Genomic DNA, 27,437 nt, shown 5'->3' with positions numbered 1-27,437 from the left:
CTGCATGGGGGAGGGTTATACACACACAACTATGAATATGCATGCTGCAGAGCATGGGTATTTGTTTAAAAAGAAAAAAGACCATACCGTACAGCTGACCACAATATACGTTATAAATACACATGTAAACATACATAAAATACACTCAAGGTTTTCTATCAAATACTTGCAAATTTCTTCCTAGCCTAGAGAACCTTCCACTAGGTACATCAGTACAACTTAATGATTATACTCAATTTGCGTGTTTGCATCGGTATTCTGGATGACCTGTGATTGCCAACAGCCTGCTATGCTTGAATGGGATAATACAAGCATTGTGCGAATTGCACATAAAAAGTAAAATCTGGAACAAACACATGGTAGCTGCATGGACATATTAGGCTTGTCTTAGTCTGCTTCCCATCCTAGAAAACAGTTTCTCACTTCATAACTGGCTGTAACAGTTACCTCAATTGCTGTAGCAGACAGAACTGGCCAGAATGAACTATCTCCTGTCCTCAGAGAAATAGCTACTGCCCATTTCCTTCAATTTTCTTTTCTTATGAAAGTCTCTTTATCTCATAATGCAACCCCCCATTCTCCTTTTCCCTGCTCTCATTCATTTTTACACATGTAAAAACCTGAGTCTTCACTGAAAATTATTCAAAAAATGTGACTCTTAACTCCACCTGTGAATTCTTAAAACTGTGTTAGCAATTCAGATAAGCTCCTTTACAGATTCCGGAGCGCACATTTCTCATTTGTCAAAGACAAGAACTTTTACTTAGAGAGTACTTACTCAGAGGTCACCTTCATAGCTATTATTATAAACCCAAGCACATAAAAAGGAAGGAGAAGGGGAAAGTTCCTGTTCAAATACACTTTCTGCATTCACAATAAGAATTTATTCCTGTATTCCCAATTTAAACAAAAACAGATCTCCAATTCAAATTCTGCATGAACAGACCCTAGATGGGACTTCTGGATTCAATTGTAAGGAATACTGCAAGACTAAAATTAATTATGAATTAATTAAGGAATATCACAAGACTAAAATTAGTAAGAATTCATAAACAAACTCATATGCTCAAGTTTAATGACTAGCAACTTACAATTCAAGGACAGTGCATAACTTAATTTCTTTTCAGTTATAAGATCATATAAAGAAAGCTTTGAAGAGTATTTAAATATATATTTGGCATCAGATTTTTTTTAAGGATTTGGGAAAAATTAAACTGTAATAATTGCTGTAATTGTAATAATTAAATTGTATTAATTGTTTATTCCATGCCTTAAGGAGCAGTGACTATTTTAATAACACAAAAAAAACCACTTTGATACTGTCTTTGGGTTAAAAAGAGGAGAACGGGGAAATATACTTTATCGGTAGCATTTATTTCTCTGCTGCAGCAGCTGTTCAGGGTTACCTTGTATCTTCGAATAGTTAATTTTCTCTTTCGTGTTTCAGTGTTTTGCTGGAGCAATGTATTGCACATCTGGAAAACCTGTTGCATAACAGCATCTTGTCTCAAGTCATCACGCCCCTTTAGCATAAACAGAAAAAGCAGTTAAAGAATGCTTTTCAGTATCCAACTTCTTGTTCAGCAACTTAAGAAAATTATTTTAAAAAATTCCCCAAAACACAAATTACTTTTCTACAATAATCACCTGTAATAAAAAGTAATTAACAATTGTTTTTTCTCTGTATTTGGTTTTCTAATAGTGCTCAGCTGCTTAAGCAGAACCATCATTAGCTTAAATCATCACCTTTTTCTTCTTTTTTTTTGGACAAACGTTATTTGTTAAGGTTTCAATCAACCTACATGCCTTATGGTACCCTTTTAAAAAATAGATACTTCATTCACCATATTTAGCAATCCAGCACACAACTGAAGCAGCATCAGTTGGTACTGCAGTTCCGATTATTGGATGCAGATCTAGTGATTCGTGCTTCTCTTTAAAACTTTCAAAACTATCCCATACTTAACAGCAAAACAGAATTCTCCCAGCAGCTGCTGAATGTTTACATTCAAAGACAGACAGAATGAAATCAATTGAGTTTAAAGACAAATTTTTTTTTTTTTTTTAGACATTTATGTTTCTATGTGCATGTTTTTGACTGTCTCTGAATTGCAACTCTTTTTATACAGGGAAGAAAGAAAAAGGAGGAATTTAACACAAAATGTTGATGGCTTTTGTTTGCTGTACACTCCAGGTCACTAGTTGAGACATGACCATGCAAGTCACAGGCCTGGTAGCTGTCAGGTAAGGTACTGTATATTATATGCATTGCTGAAAAATAATTACAAAAACATTTAATATTATTACTTATTATTATATTATATTCCTATTTATATTATATTATTATTATGTTACTTATTATTACTTTGTAATTTCCTTTATTAAAGCATTCCTGAACTAAGAAAACTAACACTGAACTGTGAAAAGTCTGCTCATGGTACAGAAGTGACACATGAGAAAACTGACATGAGAACTTAAAAAAGTCTCCGAGATGTCAATACAACTGACAGAACCTACCTTAACCAGCTGCCTCCTTTCTTTACCATCTGATCCTACACAATCTATTATTTTAGGCAGATTCAGGCCTCCTGCTAACCGAAATTCTGGCTTAAAAGACCTTATTGTCACCAATTTTTCGTATTGTCCTGTGGGATCCACCTGAAATTACAAATTAGTTGAAAATTAATAGAAATATTACCTCCATTTCGCTCAGAGAAAGTGGTAATGAGTTGTTTACAAACTTCATTAGCAGATTGTATGCTAAATATTAATATCAGCATTCCATCATCTACACGGATAAAACCCACAAAGGCTACAAAAATATGCTGAGCGAATGAGTGAGTTTGATTCTTCCTTGTTCACCCCACTGGTAGAGGGGAGCTGGTGCTGCAGACTTCCACTAAACAAGCTCTGACACAATTTCAGCCTGTCCCAACAAGCGTTCTCTCAAGAAAACGTTCCTGTACAGTGGCGGGCATTAGGCTTACATTAGGCTGCAAATGGACTCAGTCTACAATCCTAAAACTATTGCAATCTACCAGACCTGTATCTTCAGCCGTCCTCCATATCCTCATGTCACAAAGCAACCCTACTTAGTTAGCTGTAAGGAAAAGCGCTCCAGCTGTTTACATCACAGACCTCCAACTATTTCAGATAGTTTGTACTGGAGAACAAGAAAGGCAAAGAAAAGGACAATCGAGTCGTACAACGGAGCAACACCTGGGGCCAGTAGGAGCTCTACAAACAAATGCTATTTTGCATAGGTGGCAATTTCTGGCCTCTGAAGTCAAACGACATAATGTCACTTGGCTTCTTTTATTTAGCTTTATAGACATAGCCTGAGGGACTTCAACATAGGGAAGTATGGCTTTGTAACATGTAAATTTTAGGTGGCTGGCCCAAAAAGCAACTCTACACTCCTGAAACTGGTAAGTTTCCTAGGTAGAGCATGTGGCATCACCTAAGAATGAGTGCCTATGCACCCATCCAATCAACCACTTATGCTAATGGGAATGGATCATTCACCATTAGTGAATGGTAAAAACCTGTAAGCTGGCCATTTAGGAACAGATGAAGAGGCATATCTACTAATTCTCATAATTTCCTGGACATTAAGTGTCTCCCTGAAACTCTGAGCTAGCTCCTGCAAAGTAAGATCCTCTCTGTGATTTAGGTAGCTCATCACCCCTTTAGGTAATGAAAGACTAGTCAGTGGTAACAGTGGCAAAGCCAACTTCATACAATACACCACTATCCAGCAAATGTAAGACTTGGGGTCAAGGTCTTCTAAAGCCTAAGGAAAGCATCTCACTCTGCATCTCCCACCTGACAGGAAAGTACCCATGGTAGGCTGACCTGTAAAGAACATGGGAATTTGATTATATGCCCTGACTGCCATTATAAAAATTGGAAGCTGATTCCAAGATCTGATATTATAGTGTATATTTATTTCCACTTCAGTCACCTTAATTTCCATGGTAGGAACTACAACATCCTCCAAGTTCTTCAGTTTAATAATTGGCTGGTCAGCTGGAATACTTATTCCTTCTGTAATTAAAAGGAATTAGTATTTTTAAATTCAGAACTATAAACATACATCAAAGTTCACAAAAACCAGCTTACACTGCTTTTGGGACCCAAAACCTCACTGCGTGCTTCTGTCAAGCTGATGAAGATGACCACAGGACAACTGGAGTTTTCTGGAGTTTCATACTCAGAAAGTCTGAACCTTACAATGCAAGTAATTACTATGACTTTTAATCCAGACCAAGTTCTACATTTATCAAAAATAGGACACAGCGCTAGCATACTATCTCCTTTACATATAAATATTTAGAAGTATACTTTTTAATCCAAGAAAATAAAATATATCTTCATCACTAAAAACAAAAATAATTTTTCCAAGACTTACTTCTTTGAGATTTCCATGGAGTAGCATCTACATTTGCTAATGTGATGTAAGCATCACACAGTGCTTCAACATTTCTAACCATATGAGCTCTCCTTTTTCTTACGATACTGATTATATTGCTAGCAGCCTCCATTCTGTCCTAAAAACCACCAATGGAATACAAATATCAGATCTTGCAAACTACACCTTGTAAGATTAAAGATGCATCATAACACACAGTCAAATAAGTACAGCTGAGGTACATCCCAGGAAAAACAGCGAAAATTGCAATAATGGACATCCCTTTGTGATATGAACAGCAATAACCTGAAGGAACTTCTGTTTTGTCTAAACTGAGATAACGAATAAACTAAAATATTTGGGATGAAGAGAGAGCAAATCTGTCCAGGCAAAGTGCAAAAAACCTGCAAAAATTCTTCAGAAAAAGGGACAGGCAGTCTTAGATGTTCTTCCACCACCTTCCTGCTTCCGTTATTTCCTCCCAACTGAAGAAAAAGTTGGTATGCAAAAGGCAAAAATCTGACCATGCATCCCTTCTGTGCCTAACTCTGAGACACTTAGTTGAGTTTAGCATAATCCTACTCCTAAGGGTGGGACCACAGAAGAACTACAGATCTGAGAGAAAGCCACATAAAAATGTGGTAAAAAATTGTTATCAAGTGTGGTGGGTAAGAGGATAATGACAAACAACCATGCCAGGCCTATAGCGATGGGGGAAAGAAGGAGCACTACTCTAGATATGAGATGATTCCAAAGACAGGTTCCAACAAAAGTTAAGCGATAACAACATTAACATGAAGCCACAGTTCAGTATTACCCATCATCATGGCTTTTAACATATAAAGGTCATACAAAGGAACAAAAGATACACTGCACAAGGCTAAATACTTAGAACAGATCTTATCACTCAAAGCAGAAAAAATACTCAATTCAGTATGTACTTTCAATAAACCCACTCAAGTCTTTGTGGCATCTAAAATGCCTTTTATGGAATCACACATCAAGGATATTTATCACAAAATTCTTTGCAGTAATTGTGGCTATTTGTTGCAAGAAATGTTAACCATGTTTTGTTCAACCCCATAATTACTACTTTCAATAGTAATTACCAATGTATGCACAACAGGAGGGTTTTTTATTACTAAAAGTACATTTTCCCTCCTACTTTTTCTTAACAAAAGTCAGCTGATGAGCTCTACACTAAAATACACTTTGACTTTTTTTTTTTTCATTTTTTAACAAAATGAAAGGACTGAATGTGATTAATAGAATAGAATTTTTTTGTAGTCACCACATCAAGCTGAGAGATTTCTTTCGGTGCATTTTTAATTAACTTATTTCTTCTTATTGCATCTGGTTTTGTGAGGAGTTCATCTTTGTTAGCATTTGCCAAAGCTAGTATTATAAACAAAGTATGATGTGGATGATCCAGTGAAATTCTAGACATTAGCTGTCAAGAGAAACAAAAAGATCCCATTATTGAAAACTGTACAGAAGAAAAAAAAATACTTAATTAACATTTTAAATTCTTTTGAACTGCTAAGGTTCCTAATAAGAAATAAAAAGTAATACTTAGATGGTATTTCCACAACAAAAATACATTCAAAGTATATTCCTAAACCTGCATAAGACTATTCTTATACAAGAAAATCAATTAAGTAGCAAGGAAAAAAGTCTCCAATCCTCTCCCCCTCTCCCCCCTCTCTAATGATTTTGCATCACTCATTTTTAATACACCTTTATCACCTACATAACTCATTTACCTATAACTGCACAAAGGAAGATATTTATTATTTAGAAGTATGCACTACTAAGCCAATCAAGATATCTTTAGATACGAAAAGCATAAATTACATTATTCAGAACTTCATGAAAACCTAAACCACCCATCATCTTGGTTCCCATCCGAGCAGCCAGCTGGTACATCAGAGGCAAAAACTTGTATGAAGGGATCTTCTCTGCATTTTTCTGTAGTAGAGAAAATTCTGTTAGAAAGCTGTACTAAACACCAAAAAAAATGGTAATCAGAAAATACCAGGTAAGGGCTAGCAATTTTGGTTTTGCATTTTTTTTTAAACTGAGAAATCATTGCTGTGTGATCAAATGGCAATCCACTGAGTATCATGTTGTCTTGGTCCCTGTCTTCAGTATGCTACAAGTCCTTCAGGAGAAAACTACTATTTTGTATTCTAATAAAGCAAAGCTTAGATATATTGATTCAGATTAATTTCTAGATTCTTTGTGGCAAGAGACAATCCCAATAAAAAGAAAACCAAACTATCTAGTTTAAGACAAGAAACAATTGTATGTTAAAAATATGAGTAAAGGAACACCTTCTATTTTTCAAAGTTAATTATAAGACAAAGGTTAGAATTATACAGATCTCTGTTATAAACAGATCATTCAGGTAAGAATTAACAGATTTCCTGCACGATCCTAGAAATGACAGAACCAGCCTGAGAATGAGAATTTTACTGGTCTCTGGCTACTGTGTTATAGAGCCAATCTAAATGCACAACCCTTCACCCAGAAGTATATATAACGTAAAACTAGAAGAACATACTAAAGGATGTCGAAGATGGGTAGCATCCAACATATGTAAAGAACAAGGTGACAACGGTGAGAGATCATGAGATATGCTTAATCGTACAGACTTGTCAAATTAAGATGCTAAATTAAATTAAATTAAAATGCATTGAGAATCACAGCTCTCTGATGAAAAACTAACTGATGAGCAGTGATGACTGAAAAAAGTGAGTTTTGAGGGAAAAATTAAGGAGATACATAGAAAAGCACACTGCACAGCACTATAATTCATCTGCTAGAAACACAGGAGGAGAAGGAGAATAAAGATGGATAAATTAATGTCAAAGTGTAATAAGGAAAAGCAACAGCAGACATATACTTTCATCATTTCATTGACTCTATCAACTCCAGAATTTTCAAGCCACAGGGAACAGAGTCGGAAGATCCACATATCATGTTCTTCTCCACTTAGTAAACAGCTGATGTAGTTCTCCACTGCTTTACACAAGAAACGTTTACGATCCTCAGTTAGGGCATGTATGGCACATTCATCCAGTTCAAGTTCTCGCTGAACCTTCACTGTATATCTATGCGAACAGACATTTTTAAACAACAAATTATCTCTTAATGAACTTAGAAGCAAGGCTGTTCCTACTTCTCTTGCTTAGTAACTTAACACTTTTTTACTTGTTTCGTATGTACAAGCACAATAAAATAAACAACTGAGAAACCAAATTGTGGGAGATATTTCTTTGATGTATGTCCACCAGACCCACCACTCTAAGTAAATTTTCAGTCAGTGCCTTTTTTCTTTTTTTATGATTTAATCTCAGTACTGGTGTAAATGTGAATACCCAGTACAGATCATTGTGTAAGGACTTCAGTTTCCAACTGCTGAAGTTCAAATTTTTCTGCTCACTTGCAATTGCTCTTACTAAGTCTTTAAGAGTTCTGTATTAAGATGAATTCTACACTTACACAAATGTGTGATGGAGAAAAATCTTGAACATTCATTTTTTAGTCTGTAACATATTCTCTGTCAAATAAACTAAACAGATGCAGGGAATAAATGTGAATTCTGGCCCATGATCATCCACGCTATTTAACTGTTGTAACAATCCTTGGCTTAGTTTTGGCCCACGCTATCTAAGCACTCTCCTAGACCATATTCAGGGACAGTTCAGAAACTATCTGCAACAAGTACTACAGATTAGGCCACTATTTTGTGAAGAGAAGGAAAAATTCAGCTGTAAAGATGTGACCCATGCTATACTGCTTCCCCAGAGGGACAGAGAATTAGTAAAGATGGAACCTTTGATGGTGCCATAGTAACTACCTCTCCATTTGAATGCTCACCTATTTGTCTGAACTCTGCGCTCCCTTAGGAGGCCAACCTCCTCCTTGGCCTTCTTCAGTAATGCCTGCTTATTTTCAAACTCTGAGGATTTCATGTAATTCTCAATTCGTTGGTACTGATTATCTGAGAAACGAGCCAAAGACAGGAAAGCCTTCATCTTTCCTTTCTTCAGCTCATCACTGCTGTCTCCACTATGGCTTGCAGCAATTTCCACAGCCTAAAAGGGAAGTTACAATAAGGATAAGACTGATAATCACATTAATAGTGCTGCATAATACTTGATTAAACTCTATTATCACAGAAAACCAGAATGATTGAGGTTGGAAGGGACCTCTGGAGCTCATCTTGTCTAAACCCCCTGCTCAAGCAGGGTCATCTGCTCAAACAGGTTATTTAATGTTGCCTATGATGGAATATATATGCATACAAAATAAGATCTACCAGGCTGAATATTTTTCTCCTAAGTGAATTTAATCTTTGAGCAGTGTTTCAGTGCAAACAGTCAAAAATATTATCCTGTATGAAACAGCTTTAATAACCATGTAGGAGTCTCCTACAGCTATCTATATTGTAGAGTAACTAAGCATGAACTTTTACAACAGTTTTACAATCTTGTATCATAAGATTGTGAGAAAAAAATAGAAGACAGTCCAAAGAGTGCCAAAAAGAGAAGGAAATTATATGTGAAAATTTGATCATCAGAGTGAAGAAACCATGTAGAAAGTAACAGAGAAAAGCAACTATGTAGAGTTTCACAAATTAGCATGAAATAAAGAAATGCAGAGTAGGCAAATATTAATAAAAATGTTTCTACTACTGACTAAGAGTTGAAAAAAAAAAAATTACAGCACTTTGAAACACTAGTACAAGACTTTCCAGCACCTGGAAAGAGACTGTTGTGAATACAATCCCCATACTGAAAACATGTTAAGTGAATAATCTGTCCTAAGAAGGAGAGGATGGGGTGGAATAGGAAAGGGAAACAGGACTAGCAGTCATTATCACTGAACTTGTAAGCCAATATTACACAGAAGTTTCACTACGAATTCTGTAAAGCCATATTCTGAATATAAGATTACAATGTTATACAATACTATGTGAAACTATAATTTTTTATAAGAATCCGTAATTTCAATCCCGAAAAATAAAGGCTGCATTGTAAAATTTCCTTGACATTTTAACAACCTATTTTAGCACAGCATTATCTCAAAGACTGCACATTTCAAAAACTGGATGCACCTTTTCTAAGTATTTCTGCATGATGACTGTAGGGTTTTCCAAGCATGTTTCTGCTAACCAGGTTCCGCATAGCCTCAGACACTCTGTATACATCAATTTCAGATGAGGATCATTCTCAACCTTTGAGAAAGCAAGTTTTGGGAAGAAAAAAGAGGAAGGTATCAAATAAAAATTCTCTTTACATATGAGGTAGAAAATTTATAAAGCTTTTAAACCCTGAATATGATACAACCACTCGGGCCTATTACACATAATGTATCTACAGAGTCATTTACCATCCACAGTAGTCAATAACTTTAAATCACATTCACATTCTATGTTAGACTAAAGCAGAGCACATATTTTTAAATACCTGACAGTTTGAACAATGAAAACCAAAATAAAACAATGAAAAAATGGAATATAAATTAAATAAATTCACAGCATGTTTCCTGAACTGTATTTTCTAATATCCCCATTTAGTCTGAAGTACCATAGTACACTGTGTAGGAAACATTACAGAATTGCAATAACTATGTGTGATCATTAAATCTTTCAGACAGACCTCTACATGGGAACTTGGTTAAAAGTGCTCTGAGATGATGGAGCAGGTTTCCAAAGGACTTGCCTCCAGATTGGAAGCTCAGTTTTAACTGTATAGTAGGACGAGTTTCCAAAATACTTTAAGTACAGGGTACGTATTAAAGACCACCTGATCAAGATGGCAACGCTGACTGTGAAATACTGAAGGATATCACAGGCTGTGAAAACACAAAACCTCCTTATGTGGACAGGGTGAACGTAACACTGGAAGGTGAGAGAAGGACTAAATTTTTGGAGGCCCTCATCAACTGATTCATGGAGCAATCATGAAAATCAAAAGAGGTGCAGCAACTCTTGATTTTGCCCTGATGTCTATGGAGAACTTGGCCCAAACTTCTCCAGCTTTTCGGAACTGTGCTATTCTGTAATAATGTGTATATGGGTTCAAAGCGAATGCTTATTACCCTCCAAAAAATATCCAAAGAAAGCCATCATAGCTAAACACAAAGGTAAGGATGATAAGAAATTTCTACCACATCAGTACACAAAATGAAGTTTTGTTCAAATGAAAAAGAAAGTATATTAGAAAAAATAATAAAATATCCTGACAAATAAAAAATAAAAACCCACCATCAGGCTGTCCAAAAAACCCCAACAACTTGAAGATGACTCAACAAATAATAAAAAAGCATTTTTTTAAACTTATTAGGAGCAACTAGCCACTGGACAGTCCACTTGATAAAAAGACAATAGAGTTATAAAACAAATAGCGCTCTGAGAAGAAAAAGCAGAAACAAAATTAAATTATTTGCATTTGTGTTCACTGTGGAGGAGCTTGAAGAGTCCTACTGCAAAGCCTTTCTTTATGAGGGATTCAAAGGTCTGTCTGCTATTGAAGTGTCAACAGCAAAGGCTACTGAACAAACAGACAAAATGAAAACTATCAACTCACAAGGATCACAATGTATTTTTCCAAAAGGTCTACAGCAATTCACAGATGAAATAACTGAACTACTAAAAGAGGTATAAAAGCTTTTGCTTAAACCTGCCTTAATAGAAGAGGAGTGGCAGGTGGCAGATGTGACACCAATATTTTAACAAGTTCCAGGGAAGCACAGGTCAGTAAGACTCATATCAGAAGTGGACAAATTAGCAAAAAAACCCAAAAAACAAAACAAGAACAAAAAACCACAAAAAGAACAGATGAATTAGTATGAAGAAAAGCCAGAATAGCTTTTGTAATGTCAGAATGACAGAAAAGTTGAGGGTGGAAGGAACCTCCAGAGACCACCCGACCCAACCTTCTGTTGAAAGCCTGGCTTTAGATCAAGTCTTCCAGGACTCTCCTAAACTGAGTCTTGACTATTCATTTCCAGCAAGGGAGATTCCATTAATTTTTCGGCACACTGTTCACAGTGTTTAGTGATGAAGGATTTTCTTCCTGTATCCAGATAGCATTTCCCTTGAAACAACTTGTGCCATTGCCTCTTGCCCTTTCACTGTGCACCTCTGTTAGCAGAGTTACCTCCATCTTCACTGTAACTACCTTTCAGGTATTGGAAGACTATCACTAGATCCCTCTACACCTTCACTTCTTAAGGCTGAAAAAACCCAATCCCTATCACCTTTATTCCTTTGCCAAGTTCTCCAACCCTCTAATCATTGTGGTGGCCCTCTGCTGAACCCCCTCCAATTTTTCAATGTCTCTCTTGAACGGTGGACCAAAACTGGACACATTATTTCAGGCGTGGGCTAAGAAGTGCCAAATAGAGTAGAATAATTACACTTCTTAATCTACTGGCTATACTCTTAGTGGTGCAGTCCAGGACATGGTTCACCTTTATTGCTACAAGGGCACACTGTTGAATCATTTTAGCTTGCTGTTCACTGGGATACTCAGGTCCTTTTTGGCAAAGCTACACCCCAGCCAGTCAGACCCCTCCCTGTAATGCTCCTTGAGATTATTCAGTCCCAGGTGAAGGACTTCCCACTGATGTCATGCAATTCCTATTGGCACAGTCTTCCAAACTATTGAGGTCTCCATGACTGGCGGCTCTTCCTTCCAGAATATCTATCTCTCTTTACAGTTTGCTGTTACCTGCAAATTTGGTGAGGAAATTCAGTCCTCTTATACAGATCTCAATCATAAAAATAGTATCAGACCCCATAACAAACTCTAAGGAACTCTACTTCTGACTGGCTACCAGGCTGCCTTTGAATCATAAACAACCACCCTTTGAGCTCAGCAGTTCAGTCAGTTTTCCACCTATCTTGTGGTCTTACCTATCCAGGCTGTATCTCACCAGCTTGTCAGGAAGGATATTGTGGGAGACTGTGTCAAATGCCTTTCTTAAATCAAGGTATGCCTTTCTAAAATCAAGGTAGATGACATCCACAGCTCATCCCATGTCTACTGGGCAAATTATTTCATCACAGAAGACAATCAGGTTGGTCAAGCATAATAGTATATTTCTGTCGGCTTTTCCCAACCACCTTCTTTTCCTTCATGTTCATGACAATAGCTTCCCTAAAGACCCGTTCTGTAATTTTCCCAGGGACTGAAATAAGTCTGACTGCTCTGTAGTTTCTGATCCTGCTTTTTGCCCTTTTTGTAGATGGGTGTGATTATCCTCTTCCAGTCATCAGGACTTCCCCGATCCCCATGACCTTTCAGAGATAATACGAAAGTGGCTTTGACATGATGTCAGCCAACTCTCTTACATCCTCAGATGTATCCCATTTCCCAATTCAACTGAACTCCTTGAACTCAACAAGCAAAGGAAGATCTGTCTGATTCAGCCTACTCCAATAGATTCCAACAGTCATGTGACATGGTTCTTCTACAAAATGCTCTTGAAGAAACTAAGTCACAAGAAATAAAATGCATAATTCTTGGAGGGATAAAGAACTAAGATAGGGAACAGAAAGAGAAATACATGGGCCACTTTTTTACAGTGGAGTTAGGTCACCAGTGAAAAGCTTCCAAAGATCTTGATATTGAGTAATTCAAGGTGATAAAAACAAGGACAGACTGAAGAACTGCAGACAAACACCACAGGACAATAAATGGAATGGAAAAAACCTGACGAAATTACCAGCAAAAAATAAGTGTTAAGTGATGCATGAAGGCGGGGGGGGAAAGACTTCTTGTATGTAATGTTATTCCTGTTTGGAAATGTAACTACAAAATGTTACCTCACCATGGAGAATGAAGACAGGGAACATGGGTTCAGCGTTTTTATCAAGGTCAGAACTAACACTAAATGAAGATAGGGGGTTCAAAACAACCACAAGGAAGCAGCTCTTAAAACAGTGGGAACTAAGCTGTGAAACTCCTTATTGCAGGGTTGTCTTGGATATTAAAAGCTTAGAGAGACTCAAAAAGTAACTGGACAAATTTACGGTATAAAAAGCATTGGAAGGAATTACCTACAAGGAAACTACCTCTGGTTCACGAAGTTCTTATGTTACCAGTCTGGGGGAGTACTCTGGCTATAGAGCCCAACTATTCTTTACGTTTTTTCTTAGGAACTTTGTATTGCCCATTACTGAGATAGGGGAGAGGGATTTTTGTTTCAGTTCTTGAATTCTGAACTGGAGAGGGGAATATATTATTTGCTTCACATCAAAAGAAATTTTTCAGAAAGCTTACAAAAAGATCTAAGATAACTAAGATTCAGAGGCACTTACTGAAGTCCAAATTTGAAGAGAAAACATTCCCCAGTTTGAAGTACGATTCTATTTTCAGAAGTATAACATAAAACTCACAGCTTAGTGTGCTTGTAAATGGGGGAGGATTCAAAGACATGAAACAGCACTCCAAGTTATATCTATGTTCCTTGATAATGGATTAGTTCAAGCGACAAAAAAGTCTGCGGTACAGTAGTGAATGTTTATCAGTCAAAAACTTGCCTGGAATTTCTGTATACTTTGTGATACAGCTTCAGCCCCACCGAAATAAATAGAAGCCTCAACTCATACTCCCACCTTTGCACAAAGATTCCCTACAGACATGAGGAAAATGCCTGCAACAGAAGTATGCTTCTTTAGCATAAAATATATTATTAGTGTCTCCCTGTATTAGTCTTTTTTTACACAGTAAGGACCAGAGATAAAATCTTTTTTCTTCCTCTTCTAACAAAAACATATACACTATTACAGTTCCCAACATAATATGTATCAGAAATAGCGCGGCCAGCAGGACTAGGGAAGTGATTGTGTTCAGTTTTGGGCCCCTTATTACAAGAAAGACATTGAGGTGCTGAAGCATGTCCAAAGAAAAGCAACAAAGCTGGTGAAGGGCATAGAGCACAAGTCTGATGAGGAGTGGCTGAGGGAACTAGGATTGTTTAGCCTGGAGAAGAGGAGGCTCAGGGGAGACCTTACCACTCTCTACAACTACCTGAAAGGGGGTTTTAAAGAGGTGGATGTCAGTCTCTTCTCCCAAGTAACAAGCAAGAGGACAAGAGAAAATGGCCTCAAGTTGCACCAGGGGAGGTTTAGATTAGATATTAGGAAAAATGTCTTCACCGAAAGGGTTATTAAGCATTGCAACAGGCTGCCAGGGAAGTGATTGAGTCACCATTCCTGGAGGTATTTAAAAGACGTATAGATGTGGTGCTTAGGGACATGGTTTAGTGGTGGACTTGGCAGTGCTAGGTTAACAGTTGGGCTCGATGATCCTAAAGGTCTTTCCCAACCTAAATGATTCTATGATTCTACACCTAAACAATCCTGCTTGGTCGTTAGTTTCTTTAACTATTGGCACAGAACAAGATGATACACCTCTAAGTAACAGTTTTGTTTAAAACAAGTTAATTTTTTATTGAGGGAAATCATCTCTGATTTTAAAAAGCTATATATTTCACAGTGGTGGCACTGGAGGCAAAATAATGATTAATGAATTCTAACATTTGCCACTCTTACAGTCTCGCTTTGAAAACCCCTGATAAGATTTCCTAATACAGTTTTTTTTGCTTTCAGACATTTTGAGAGTACAAAACAGATTTAGTAATACTGCAGACAGCCTTTTAATTTTCTTCCAAGGGAAAACTTCAGGAAGTGGAAATAGGATCTTAAATAATTTAATTCCCATAAGTTTATACATTATATAACACATACCTGAAACCAATCTGCATCTAATTTTTTTATCATCCTTTTAAGAATATTCAGTGCAAGACTCTCTTCCTTTTTAGCCCAGAAAACCTGAGCTTCTTCTAGTTGCCATTCAGAAACCCCATATCCCGTTGGATTGTATTGTTTGATCTGAAACATAGCTCTTTCTGGAAGCTGAAATTGAAAAAACATTATAAACAATTCTTTAAGTCAAATACATGTATCTCACAGTGAATTTTGTTTTTAAACTCCATCTTCATTTGCTCTACTTGTGCAGCATATTCTGCCTATCCAATGCTAAGAATTTATTTGCAGCAAAGAGACAAAAATTATTTTGCTATATACTTGCAGAAAATCCTGATTTGTAACAAAAATAAACTACGGAATTAAACTTCACAAACCCCAAAATAAAGTATCAATGTTTAACATTTTAAATTACTTGGACGTGTAAAGTATAGAAATTCTACAATCAGTACCTACTGAAATAATGAATTTATAATTTTAGCTTAGTGATTATTATTACATCCTAAGACATCGCAGAAAAATAGTAAGAAAAATAGCACCACCATACACTAATTCTTTTGTACGCCTACTTCTTCACTCGTATCACTGGTGAAGTAACATCCTCACTATTTAATAATCTAGTATCACCATGATAGTACAAAGAGCAAACAATATTTTTAACGTCAAAGATTGAGCCTAAAACGTATTTTCACAGTTGTCCAACCAATAACCAAATCAATCAGACTTTTAAATAAGCAAGGTAAACAATTAAAATGTGAGAATGCCTGTAAATGACAACGTAAGTTTGGGTACTTCAATTAGTGGTCAGTGTGATGATTCTGTATGGCATTCTCTTCCTTCTCCTGATGGATGGTAGTGGCACCAAAGAGGAAGAAAAGCCAATAGTTGCAAAGAGTGGTCCCTCAAAAACTTTCCTACATCCAGACACTTAGTGTTATCAACTACTAGTGTGCCAAAAGAAAGGGTTATCATTCCATGGTTTGAAAGACTGACAAGGCCCAGAAGTATGCCCCAAAGATTGCACATGACCTACAACACTGAAGAGGCTGGAACTCTGTTTTCAGAAACACACTAGCTCAATCTTTCAGAACCTTCTAATCCTCCCAAAATATGGCACCCCAATTTTAATCTTCTTCTGTAACTAAAAAACAAATTAAAAAACAAATTAACTTCCATTGAGGCTCTTACAGGACACTCATCACCACAGTGTTAATGGCTGGGCAGGCATGAGATAAAAAAAATTCTGAAGATGTAATTTTCCCAAACAATTCTGGAGGCACTGAGTAAACCTTGCAAATGTATGAAATCAAAGACAGTTGTTCTACTGATTTCATCATTATTCACAAAAAGATTTAAAACCTTCCTGAAATCAAAATTGAATATAGTTTCACATATGTGAAGAGTTAAACATCTTTCCAGGTTATATATTTAGCTGGAACTATTTTCTGCAGACGTTCTTGGAGGATATTGCTCTATAAATTCTTGTTGAGTTACTGCTCCAGATGCACTACCTAGAACAAGCCAGGGCTGACTCTGGATCTTAAATGCATTAGCAGCTGCAGAAATTACTGATACTGCAAATCCCATTAAGTCATTCACAGAGAGAGATTTACCACAGTGCAATGTTGCTTTGAGAGTGTAAAACCTTGAAGACAACACTAAATATACAGATGAAATGGAGTTCTTTCAGCAGCTTTACTCTGGAACACTACAACAGTAAGATGCAAGTGAAAGCTGGATATATAAAACTGCATCAAAATAAAGTAACAGAGCTATAAGAGCATTCTTCACTAAAAACGTCATTTTTATATCTACCTTATAGAGTAGCTTACAGTTATGAACAAAATTCAGAAAACATGCCCATAAATACAATTTGTGAATAAGTTCTACATAGTTTAAGTCTCCAACTAACTGATTCATTGAATAAACTTAGAATACAGTTAATCTTTAGTACTGTTAAAAAATGAAGTTCTTTTATAAACTAAAAACCTTAACATCCGTCACCAATCTTTCCTGGAATTTGTTACCTGTGTATTTTTAGCAGTTCTTGCCAATCTAGAGAGCTCCACTAAATGCTTGGTCAGGATGTCTTTAATACATTCTCTTTTGGTATTCTCACTCTCCTTTTCAAGTAAGATTTCCAAAATTACAGTGCGCAGAGCCATGATAGGTTCCTGGAAACGGAAGTCACTGTCCTTGAGAAGCTGGGACTGCCTCTGCCATTTCAAATAAATATCATTCAGTTGTTGAGTAGTAACAGACCTGCAATTGTTACCAAAAGAAAAAAGACCTGTATTAGTGAAATGTAAGATGAGTAACAAAAGTAAACTACAAAGGTAGTTCACAATCTACTGTTCAAAAACAAGAAACAATCCATAAAACCCCACAATTATTAATATGCAGAATAAACTGGCAGGCTTCCACTTTTAACAAACATGAAGATCAAGAGATCAGCATTAGTAAGGTGAACAAGTCTAGTGTAAACATTCCTGATTAAGCATCAAAAACTGTTGTGTTAAAGGTCCATCAGCAAAGGGAATTTCATTCAAACACAGGGCTACTTAAAAGATTAGAGACCAAGATTCCTATTTTATTATATAGGTTGTATATGGATTAATATAACAATCAATTCCAAACTGTGACATTGTAGCTGTGTAGGTTGTCACTCCATATATTATTTTCTTAGGCAATTCATTAACTGCAAATAGCATTGGTTTGTAAAGTCCTGGACATGCTAAATGACTATACGATGACTATAAGCTACCAAACTGATACAACTATAGCAGAAAAAATTCAATGTTAATAGCACTACAGAGATTAATACCTTCCTATGATTAAAAAGCAAAGTTAAGAATTCAGGTAGAATACTGATGGTAATAGTGGTCCATGAAAAAAGTGATTCAAACTGAAACAACTTTCAATACATCTATGGGTATCATCAAGGAAATGGAAAACATTTTTAGAAAGGGAACTAGGAGAGGATGACTCAGTTACTTTAGTAAACCAAAGGCCCAGAGATATGAATGCTACCTTGGAGTATACCAGGGAACTCAAAACAAAGGAAAGAAAACAATTATTTAAAATACAATATTGGCATAATATCAAATAATTGAAACTAGACCATAAATAAATCCAGTCTGGAAATAAAGAGAATCTAGATTTGTCTTCACATAATAAAGCTAAAATCCATATAATTTTTAAGATGAAGTTTGAGATGTTCATGAATAAAATTTGTTGAGGTCATCTTATTTTTGTGCTAGACTTGGTTACCAAAAATCCTGAAAACTGAGAAAGGAGTATGAAACAAGCTTAAAAAATACCTGGAGAACAGCAGACCTATATTTTCCAACTCTCCAATTAGCTGTAGTCTGCAAAGAGTTGGATATAATGAATAAACAGACTCAAGACTGCCTTTGCACAGCTCTTCTACTTCATTCACTCTACGGATTTAACAGAGAAATAGTAAATTTTTTTTTTAATTTCCACAAGTAATTCCAACTATCCATAACATAACTTCTGTACATTGAACAGAATTTAAACAGCAAAACTATTCAGTTTGGAATTATTTTGTATTACCATTAAAGTTCAAAAAATTAAGTTCGTCAATAAATGAAAACACACTAAGCATATATAAACTCCAAAGTCTATGTGATAGCTCAGCTAAAGAATAGTCAGCATTCAAATCCACTTAAGAGGAACACAAAGTAAGGGATGTATACTACAGGAAATGTATCTTAAATTAGCACACAAATTGTATATGCACAGAAGAAAAATTTAAGTTTAAAAAACTTAGAAATGAAGTTGCAGTCCAGAAGTATTAATTTTATTCTATGCATGAGTCTTTATTTAAGCCCATAAAACCCCATAATAGTCTTTTATGAATAACTTGTGACTACAAACACACATACACTCTCTGTCTAACAGCAGAATATTTGCATAGAGTTACCTGGCATCTTTAAGACTGTCATAGAAAGCAGAGAATTCCTTATCTCGTAAAGACTGAAGAGCATCATACAGTGATTCATGGTACCCTGGTCTTCCTGTCTCATCTCTTTAAAATAAAACAAAAGTGATATGATATTTTTACTAGTACATTTTCTGCAGTTGGATGGATTGCTGTTTTGCATGATAAGAAAATAATAATGCAAACCTTTAAATCTTAAATTAATTTAGCATTTTATAAATTCAAGCTGTTCTTTTAAAACAAAGACAAAACAGTAACTGTCAAAATGTTTGCAATACGGAGAATATGTTCAAGGTTGTATCAAAAATACAACACAAAACCAACTGCACAATAAAAATTTATTTGTAACACATTTCTCACAGTATTATGCTGAAAGTTACATTATGGTATGTATGCAACTTCAGTTTGGCATTAACAATTTTTTACATTTAACTTTAGAAATATTTTTAAAAAGGAAAAAATAAAATCTGAAGGCTGAAAAAACCCATAGTGTTCAATTTCATTTTCTCTTCTTTGCCCTTTTCACTTTTCTTTCTTCTTCTCCTTGACCCTCCTCTTTCCTGCCATCTCATTCTCTCTCTTTTGATCTTACACGTTTTTCTGCTCCTGTATTACGGCTGAATATTCTATTTGCCTAAGAGGTTTATAACCAAAGAGTTTTATACAGACCCTAACCCAGGAATAAAGAGAGCTCACCTATATGAAGTTTGTTCTGATTGTGGCATGACATATGCCCTTCAACAGAATATGTCTGTTAAGTCCTCCAGGTGCTTCTAAACAGTGATCTTAAGACAGTGCAGGAGAAGAGAATAAACACACCAAGAGTATGTTCCCTGGACACATCCCTCTGTAAGAGTCTTAGGAAAAAAATCCTCCATTCTCCTAACTACTCAAAGTTAGTGTAGAAGGAGTTACTGAAGACCCCATCATGTAATTTCTGCTTTTGCCAAAATCTAGTCAATCTATTCTGTATTCCTCCTAAAATGTGCGATGATGTAGCTGTACTAGGAAGGGACAGAGTTCACACTATATCCTGGCCAGTCATATGAAATAACTAATGCCAGGCATGCAACATTACACAAGGGAGGAGATTACTCCTTATGAGGGAGCAGCCATGAATCAACACTGGTGTTTACTTATCCAGGTCTTGATAACCTCTTGTGGCTTACCGAGTAATATTTTCCCCATTTGCTTATAAATTAAATATTAAAAACTATCTATCCCTCATATGTACTTAAGACATACCTACTGAGTCAAAAATGGAAAATTTCAGTTTATAGTTATGAACAATCAAAAAGAAGAATCAACTGCATACAGTTTCCCAGGAAAATGAAGTGATGTCCATACAAAACAGACAGGTCTAAGTGAAAAAGACTGCTTTTCAATTTAATGATTAAGATAAATTAGGTGACCTGCTTCATAGAAATTATATTCCAATGTCATCTTTTTGCTTGGAACTGAAACCACTGCCTTTCACTTAAAAGAACTAGCAAAAAATTAAATTGGTTTACTTGACAGAAGAGATGTGGCCCCACTGCATATTCCTCCATGCTGCCTGGTAACGTATTTCCTGTAGTTCTGCACACCACTCAGTGTTTTCATGTTCCAGTCCTTTCAAATACATGGAAAGAGTGTGGCAAAGCCCAAAATTCTGCAAAGCCTGGAATTAACAAAATTACTGAAAGTTGGTTTTCTTCCTTTAATAAACGGAACTGTTTTTTCAAAAGGCTTTGTTTTACCTTTGGAAACAAAGAAGCCTTTGCAGGTAAGGCAGAACCATAAAAATTTCTAAACTCAGCACTATATAAGATGAAATTTTTTTAGTAAGACTACTAATCACACTATTGATACCTGCAACCCCAGAAAAATGGTTTCATTATTACTGTAGCTGGCATTCTTTGAAATAAATTTCCATGTTGTGTTTCAAATGAACTATCTACTCACATTTCTCCATTCCATCATTCCTGGGTATTAATCCAAAACTGGGTTTACTTCTTAAGGAACTGTTTTTCCTGGTGGAGATTTGAAAAGGTTTCCTATGACTCCTAAACTCCTATCTGTTTGAAGACCATAATGACTTTATAATTGTGACCACTTACCCAGATTATGTGTGCAGCCATTATGAACACAATGGAATTTTAACAATGATACTGAATAATTTGGGGTAGGAAGAGCACCATAGGAAAATGAAATGAGGGGAAACACAGATACACCTGTGCTATGTTATTACAGAACAGGTGTAAACATTTTTAGGCTAAAAAAGCAACATATTTTTAAGGAATCAAAATAAGACAACATCAATTCTATTTATTATCAGAAATACCAGAGTTTCAGTAAGATAGCTGCAGTAAGAGAGGTTTAAAGAATGAGATGGCAAAAATAACCAATTACATTGCTTTTTATACACTGTCATTTTAGGAGCTGGCCAAATTCTGCATAAAATTAAATATATGTATTTTGAAATATTTCACAAAATTCAATACCCAAGATAGGGATTACGGGTGAGTGACAAGAGGACTAGAAGCCTCTATGTTTTCAGGACAAATATTGAGTTGTCTTATATTATAGTTTGGCTGTCTATGCCAGTGGGCTGGACTTGATGACCACAGAGATCTCCTTTAGTCCTAAACCAATTTTGCATTTGCTACAAATGTCTCTCAGTATGATGGATATCAATTCCTACATTCATTTCCTATTATAAAACAAAATTACCTCTATTATTCCTGCCTGGCGAGTAGATGGAGAGAGGCTTGCCTCAAGGTCATATGTTACAAGGGCTTTCTCCCATACTGCTTCATGCTCATATGTTCTTATCCTGTTTTAAGTTAACAAGAAGTTTTCAGTTTAAGGTCCTTAATAATAAATGAAAGCAATGACTTCAAAGAACATAAGAGCATTAATAAATCATACCGAGCTAATGGCTGTAACATTCTTCCTCCACCACAGCCATAGAGACTGTCAGGTTCTCCAATGCTTCTATATATGTCCATGAGAAGGTCCTAGAATATGTGCCATAAAAAGAAGAATTACCTTTTTGGAACCAGTTCAAGTGAATTTTATACATATCATGTAAGTTTATAAATACAAGTCCTTCCATGTAACATGTTGTTATCATCACTTTATTTTCCTTTACGAAGTATCTGAGCCTGCTATCATCACAGGAAGAAAGTTTTGTAGTCTAGCAAAACTCTTCAGGACTACCTAACTTCTCCAGTAAGTTATTAAAAAGACAGTGCTGGGCCTTAGGTGGACTGGTTGAAAAGAAAAAGGCAGTAGTACTGAACAAGCATCAGACATACCAGCCAAGAAATGGATTTTAAAGATAAGCAAGCACAGTTCTGCAACAATGAACTATGGAAAGAAGTAACTTAGACAAGGCTACTGAATCAGATTTTATGTATCAAATAAGCTTGTAGGAGATAATACTACTTTGGTTTTGATTATTACAACTTGCTACACCACTTGTTGATTTTTAATGAACATATCTCTCTAACAAAACAAACTGAAAAATACTTGGCTGGTTATCACATAAGGTCAGTTCTTTTGGGGAACAAAGTCTGCTTTGCTGTGATTTAAAATTTGCCAAGTCAGTTAGTGTTTCAGGTGAACGAATACTCAACTTAACTTGTCCAGCAAGGCCACTGAGTTAACTGAATTAGAGTATGAGGAGAACTTTCAAATACAGTTTTTGAAGTTCAACTAGATCTGCCTTCAGCTCAGGTGAAACCTACTGTTAATTGTAATTATATGAGAAGGTTTGCTTTCAGATTATGAAGTATGCACATGTACCTGTAAACTTATGCCAGTTTCTTCTTTACTTTTTTCATTCAAAACAGTAATAGTTGTTCTTTGACTTTCTTCTTCAAATGTCAAACTCTTAGCTGCTTTAAAAGACGACCTAAAAGCAATGTTTCAACTGTTAAAGTTAAATGACATTTCATACAAAGAACTAAAGAAATTCTGAAATAACACTTAAGAAGTAAGGGGCACAAACACCATATGCAAGATCAGGCCTGTCATATCCCCAGGTTATTCAGAATGGCTCTCCACCAGAATGACAAAGTGATCAGTTGAACATCAAAGGATTTCAAGGTCAAGGTGGTTTTTCAGAGAAAAACACCCCCACCTTGTCATGTCTAATCTTTTATTACATCAAATTGCTTTTGTGAATGCCTGAAGCAAGAATGCTCTCTTCTGGGAAAGAACAAAAGCAACTACATAATACATGTGCTTACAACCGTACTTTTGTTTTACATTCACTGCCTTAGAGTCATTTGTCGCCAAAATGAAGCTAGTAAACTAGTTCCATATTTTGATTTTGCTCGACCAGAAGACAAAGATAATTGTCGATTATAGAAGAAAACTCCTTCTACAAGGATCATTCAGCTCTACCCACACAATTCTGGTCATCATTCTGTGGTTTCTTTCTCCCCTTGATTCACTTCTGGCTGTAATTTAACCACTAGCATACTACTGATTATGAGAAACAGAATCTGAAAAGTGTTCAATTTAGAAAGTGAGATTCAATACATTTTAGTATTTAGAAGCATTAGCTTTAGTGAAGTTTCTCCAGAACACACACTACTAAGAAAACTTTCTGGTTAGAAGTCAAGATGACAGTATTTTGAGTGGGTCACAGCTAGCAAACTAGCAAGGTTGGGATCACATTCAAGGACTGGTAGAAATATTTTCCAGGTCAATACACACACCTAAGGCATTATTTTAAAGCTTCCTTGACTTTCCACATAACAAAACACTGCTGGGACACAGAAAACATGATCCATTTAATGAGAAATATCAAGAAGCTGCATTCCTCAAGCCTTGTACCTTTCTCGCTGTTTGTCTATGTTTATCTTGTCTGCGTAGATTTCTGAGTAGAGCAAGGCTGTGAAGTGAGCAGCACAGGACTGTGCTGCTATAGCAACCTCAAGATAATTCAGATCTAGCCAGAAGCTGTCATCAAAAACTGTACCTGAAACAGATCTGATTAAATAAAGACTTTAATATTGCTGTAACAGGCCTTCTCTCTAATACTAAACAAAATAAATCCAATCCAAGTATAAAGCCTTCCAAAGGCTAATTTTGTCTTAGCTCCCCCCAAAACCCATACCACAAAAAGTTTATCAGATAAAAAGTTTTTAGAAAACTCCTTCAGCATAATTAGAACCCTTCAAGGCTAGCCATATCACTTCTGTAACAAATGCAAGGTCACTACTGTATCTTCATGCTTTTAATAGACATGTTCTCTACCACATCCTTCTTCCTTAACCTAGAGCATCAACAGATCTTGTAACAGTCAAAACTAAATTAAAGCAACATTTTGGAAAGCTATAATTCACCTCTTTTGTCTTCTTAAGTAATCAACAACAGCAAGCATGGCTCGTCGAGATACTTTATCCAAACTTCTAAAACTATGGGTTTCTTGCTCTGGGATGTATATTTCAAAAGAAAGAATATAATGAACTTTTGTCGTAACATATCCATTTACAAAATAAACAGGTGTATTTTGTACTCAAGAAAATAACTAAAAACTTCCTTGGATGGCATTTCTGAAATTAAATTAATAGTTTGTCACAAAATGTATTTTCCCTCCTTATATGATGTTAGTGACATTACAGTAGTTTATACCACAATTTTCTTTACCAAATTATCTTTGCATTAATAATTTGTGGATTCTATTTCTTCGTATAGAATTCAGAGATGATCCAACATCATTGCAGAAAGCTCTATAGCAGACCTCTTCCCTCAGGCTTGAGACATATAAAAGTTATTCCAAAGCCACAGAAATACTTATTAGTAGCTTTATTGTAATTTTATAGAGTGTGTATGCTTATACAAAAAACACTATCTCCCACACACAGACACATACTTTTAAAGAATTCAGATTTCCATGCCTTGTTTTTGGATTAAAAAAAAAATCGGATGGCTACAGGCTGTGTTTTGGTCATTGGGTTAAGAATTTTTTCATTTTTCTGGACACTTTTAATTTATAAATTATAAGAAGCAAGAAATAGGGAAAGCATAAGTAAAGGTTTGATTACTACTACGCTACAGTAAGATACAGAACTAGAAGTTTCCCCTAAAGAAAGCCAAAGCCACGTAAAAAAAGAAGTATCTGGGCATTTCATATCTTCCAACAAACAGAAATGAACAACGCTTACTTTCCACTGCCACCAAAGACCTTATAGAAGGAACACCAACTCCTTCTTCATAAGTCATCTCCCACATGCTTAACTTTCAAAAGGTATACGTGGGGACATCCGAGTCTCAGTTCCTAATGCACCATGACATTTTGCTCTCCAGATCCATCCCCCAGTGCCGCATTACTTCCAAATGTAGACATAGCATCTCACAGGCAAGGTCCATTCTGTTCGCACTGTACAGTCAATGCCCCAAAGAGATTGCTACTTCCTCTTTCCTAATTCGATCAGATGAATAATTGAAAATTTCTGAATGTGTTATATTTGGGTACCAGAAAGTATTAACAAGTCAGGGGAAGGAAAAGGCACTGGTTCTTCTTCAGGATTTGTTGAACAACAGACCAAATGACTATAATGGTAATATTAAGCTGTCAGCATGGTGTTCATACTCACTTGCTAACAAGAAGCTTACAGACAGAAAATGAAAATGGTATTTGTTTTTTCATGGCATCAGATAGAAATTCTAAATTCTAAGGGGAAATAACTGAACATGTATTTTGAAAGATTCATTCAACAAAAAATTACATCGCTTCTGCAAAATAATAGATTCAACTGACACATGATTCTGGCCAGACTAACGTGCACTAAGTCCAAAATAGTCTTTATTTTTCATTTGGCGGGTCTGACTCTTGTCAAGCAGTTGGCAATTTACGATTAGGTTTGGTTTCTCAGGCAGAGCAGTGATTGGCATGATGTTCATACTATTTATGCTTTAAATTGCCAAGATTAACAGCCAATTCCTTGAACTTGCGTGTCAAAATGGATCAACAGGAAGACTCTCGTTCAGAAGCACTCAACTCTCTCATGTCTAACTGCTTGCTCTTCGCTACAGTTTGAATCCTGGTGGATTGGAATGAAATTTGTCTAGGTTTTCCAGGAAGATTTTTCTCCTTGTTTTGATAGGGTAAGAGTTTCTCCTTGAAGAAACCAGTAGTCACCAGATGTTTAAAATTTTTGTTCTGAATACTGCTGATGTTCTATCATTCCAACTCTGGAATTAACGTATGGCTAGTGCACCTCCAGTTTATCTGTGAACAACGAGCCGTGTGCTACTTCATGTATTTTTTTTTTTGGTACCATGACAGTTTTTCATCTGAAGAACTCCATTTAAAGCTTTTACATGTTCTTTATTTTGCTCTTATTGCCTTGTAAGATCCCTTGCATAGAATCACAATGTTTCAAGAGGCCTCATTGGTGTCACTGAACTAAGTACAAGTTTACAAAACTTAGAAAAATCCCTTCATATTTTTCATAGAACACTTTGGGTTATTCTGTACATTTGAGATAATTTTGTACAATAGTTTCCCTGGCTGCTTAGAAGAAGGAAATAAGAAATTGTTAATCCTTTTCTATCTTACAAAGTGGGACAATAATAAAAATATGCGGATTGTGGGAACAGCTGGTTACCTGACTTCAAAAATGTGAAAGAATACTGCTCTAGTCTTTCTGGTCAGGCTAGTCAGCATCTATAAAACGTACCTTAAAACACACCTAGTATCATTAAGCTTATTTGCACCACTCTTAGTATAAACTGCAATACTAAGGGTTCCTTTACCGCTCTGGCAACCTGAAGCTTGCATGACTTGCTTGTAAAGAGATTGCAAGACATTGTACAGACTCATTCCTTCAGTGATTTGTCACTGAAGAAGGGAATTGGAAGATACAGCAGAGTAGCTACTGCACAAAAAAATATTAACCCGAAGTTACTGTATTTGTGTTTAGTAAGGGACATGCACAAATAAAAGAAATACATTATTTCAGCTCCTGAAAAAAAGCGCATGTACCATTCCCATAGTCTAGTAACAAAGATCTTATTTTTTTTTACACAGACTTCTGCTAACTTCAACCATAATCTAACTGGAAAGGACACCAGCCAGCTTGATTAGAAGGTGCTTTGTTTTTAATGGAACTTACTGCATTACTCATACTCAGCTGCAGTTCTTTTGGTTACAACTTCCTTTCATTCTGCTGGAATGGAACAGGTCTTTTGAATGTATAGGGAGACCATTATCAACATTAGGCAGAAGCTAAAGCAAGGGTTAGGTTTTTTTCCAAGCGGAACATCCAGGTGAAAACTGC

General features: G+C 35.9%; 1 protein-coding gene across 1 annotated transcript in view; it reads right to left on the bottom strand.

Annotated features, from left to right (window-relative positions):
- ATM (ATM serine/threonine kinase) overlaps window positions 1-27,437 on the bottom strand; it is an 80,270-nt gene that overhangs the window by 7,572 nt on the left and 45,261 nt on the right. The window contains exons 37-55 of the mRNA XM_059825166.1: window positions 24,498-24,585; window positions 23,986-24,141; window positions 22,948-23,032; window positions 22,069-22,157; window positions 21,871-21,973; window positions 20,670-20,818; window positions 19,141-19,245; window positions 18,515-18,634; window positions 17,222-17,456; window positions 15,177-15,344; window positions 9,534-9,653; window positions 8,294-8,511; window positions 7,317-7,524; window positions 6,266-6,379; window positions 5,703-5,861; window positions 4,412-4,550; window positions 3,965-4,047; window positions 2,518-2,658; window positions 1,407-1,523 (exon numbers count right to left, since the gene is read on the bottom strand). Coding sequence (XP_059681149.1) covers window positions 1,407-1,523; window positions 2,518-2,658; window positions 3,965-4,047; window positions 4,412-4,550; window positions 5,703-5,861; window positions 6,266-6,379; window positions 7,317-7,524; window positions 8,294-8,511; window positions 9,534-9,653; window positions 15,177-15,344; window positions 17,222-17,456; window positions 18,515-18,634; window positions 19,141-19,245; window positions 20,670-20,818; window positions 21,871-21,973; window positions 22,069-22,157; window positions 22,948-23,032; window positions 23,986-24,141; window positions 24,498-24,585 — 2,597 coding nt within the window. The remainder of the gene's footprint in view (window positions 1-1,406; window positions 1,524-2,517; window positions 2,659-3,964; window positions 4,048-4,411; window positions 4,551-5,702; window positions 5,862-6,265; window positions 6,380-7,316; window positions 7,525-8,293; window positions 8,512-9,533; window positions 9,654-15,176; window positions 15,345-17,221; window positions 17,457-18,514; window positions 18,635-19,140; window positions 19,246-20,669; window positions 20,819-21,870; window positions 21,974-22,068; window positions 22,158-22,947; window positions 23,033-23,985; window positions 24,142-24,497; window positions 24,586-27,437) is intronic.

This window comes from Gavia stellata, chromosome 1, assembly GCF_030936135.1.
Source record: "Gavia stellata isolate bGavSte3 chromosome 1, bGavSte3.hap2, whole genome shotgun sequence".
Lineage (NCBI taxonomy): Eukaryota > Metazoa > Chordata > Aves > Gaviiformes > Gaviidae > Gavia > Gavia stellata.
The sequence above is the reverse complement of the archived record's forward strand: the minus strand, read 5'-3'. Positions and strand labels throughout refer to the sequence as shown.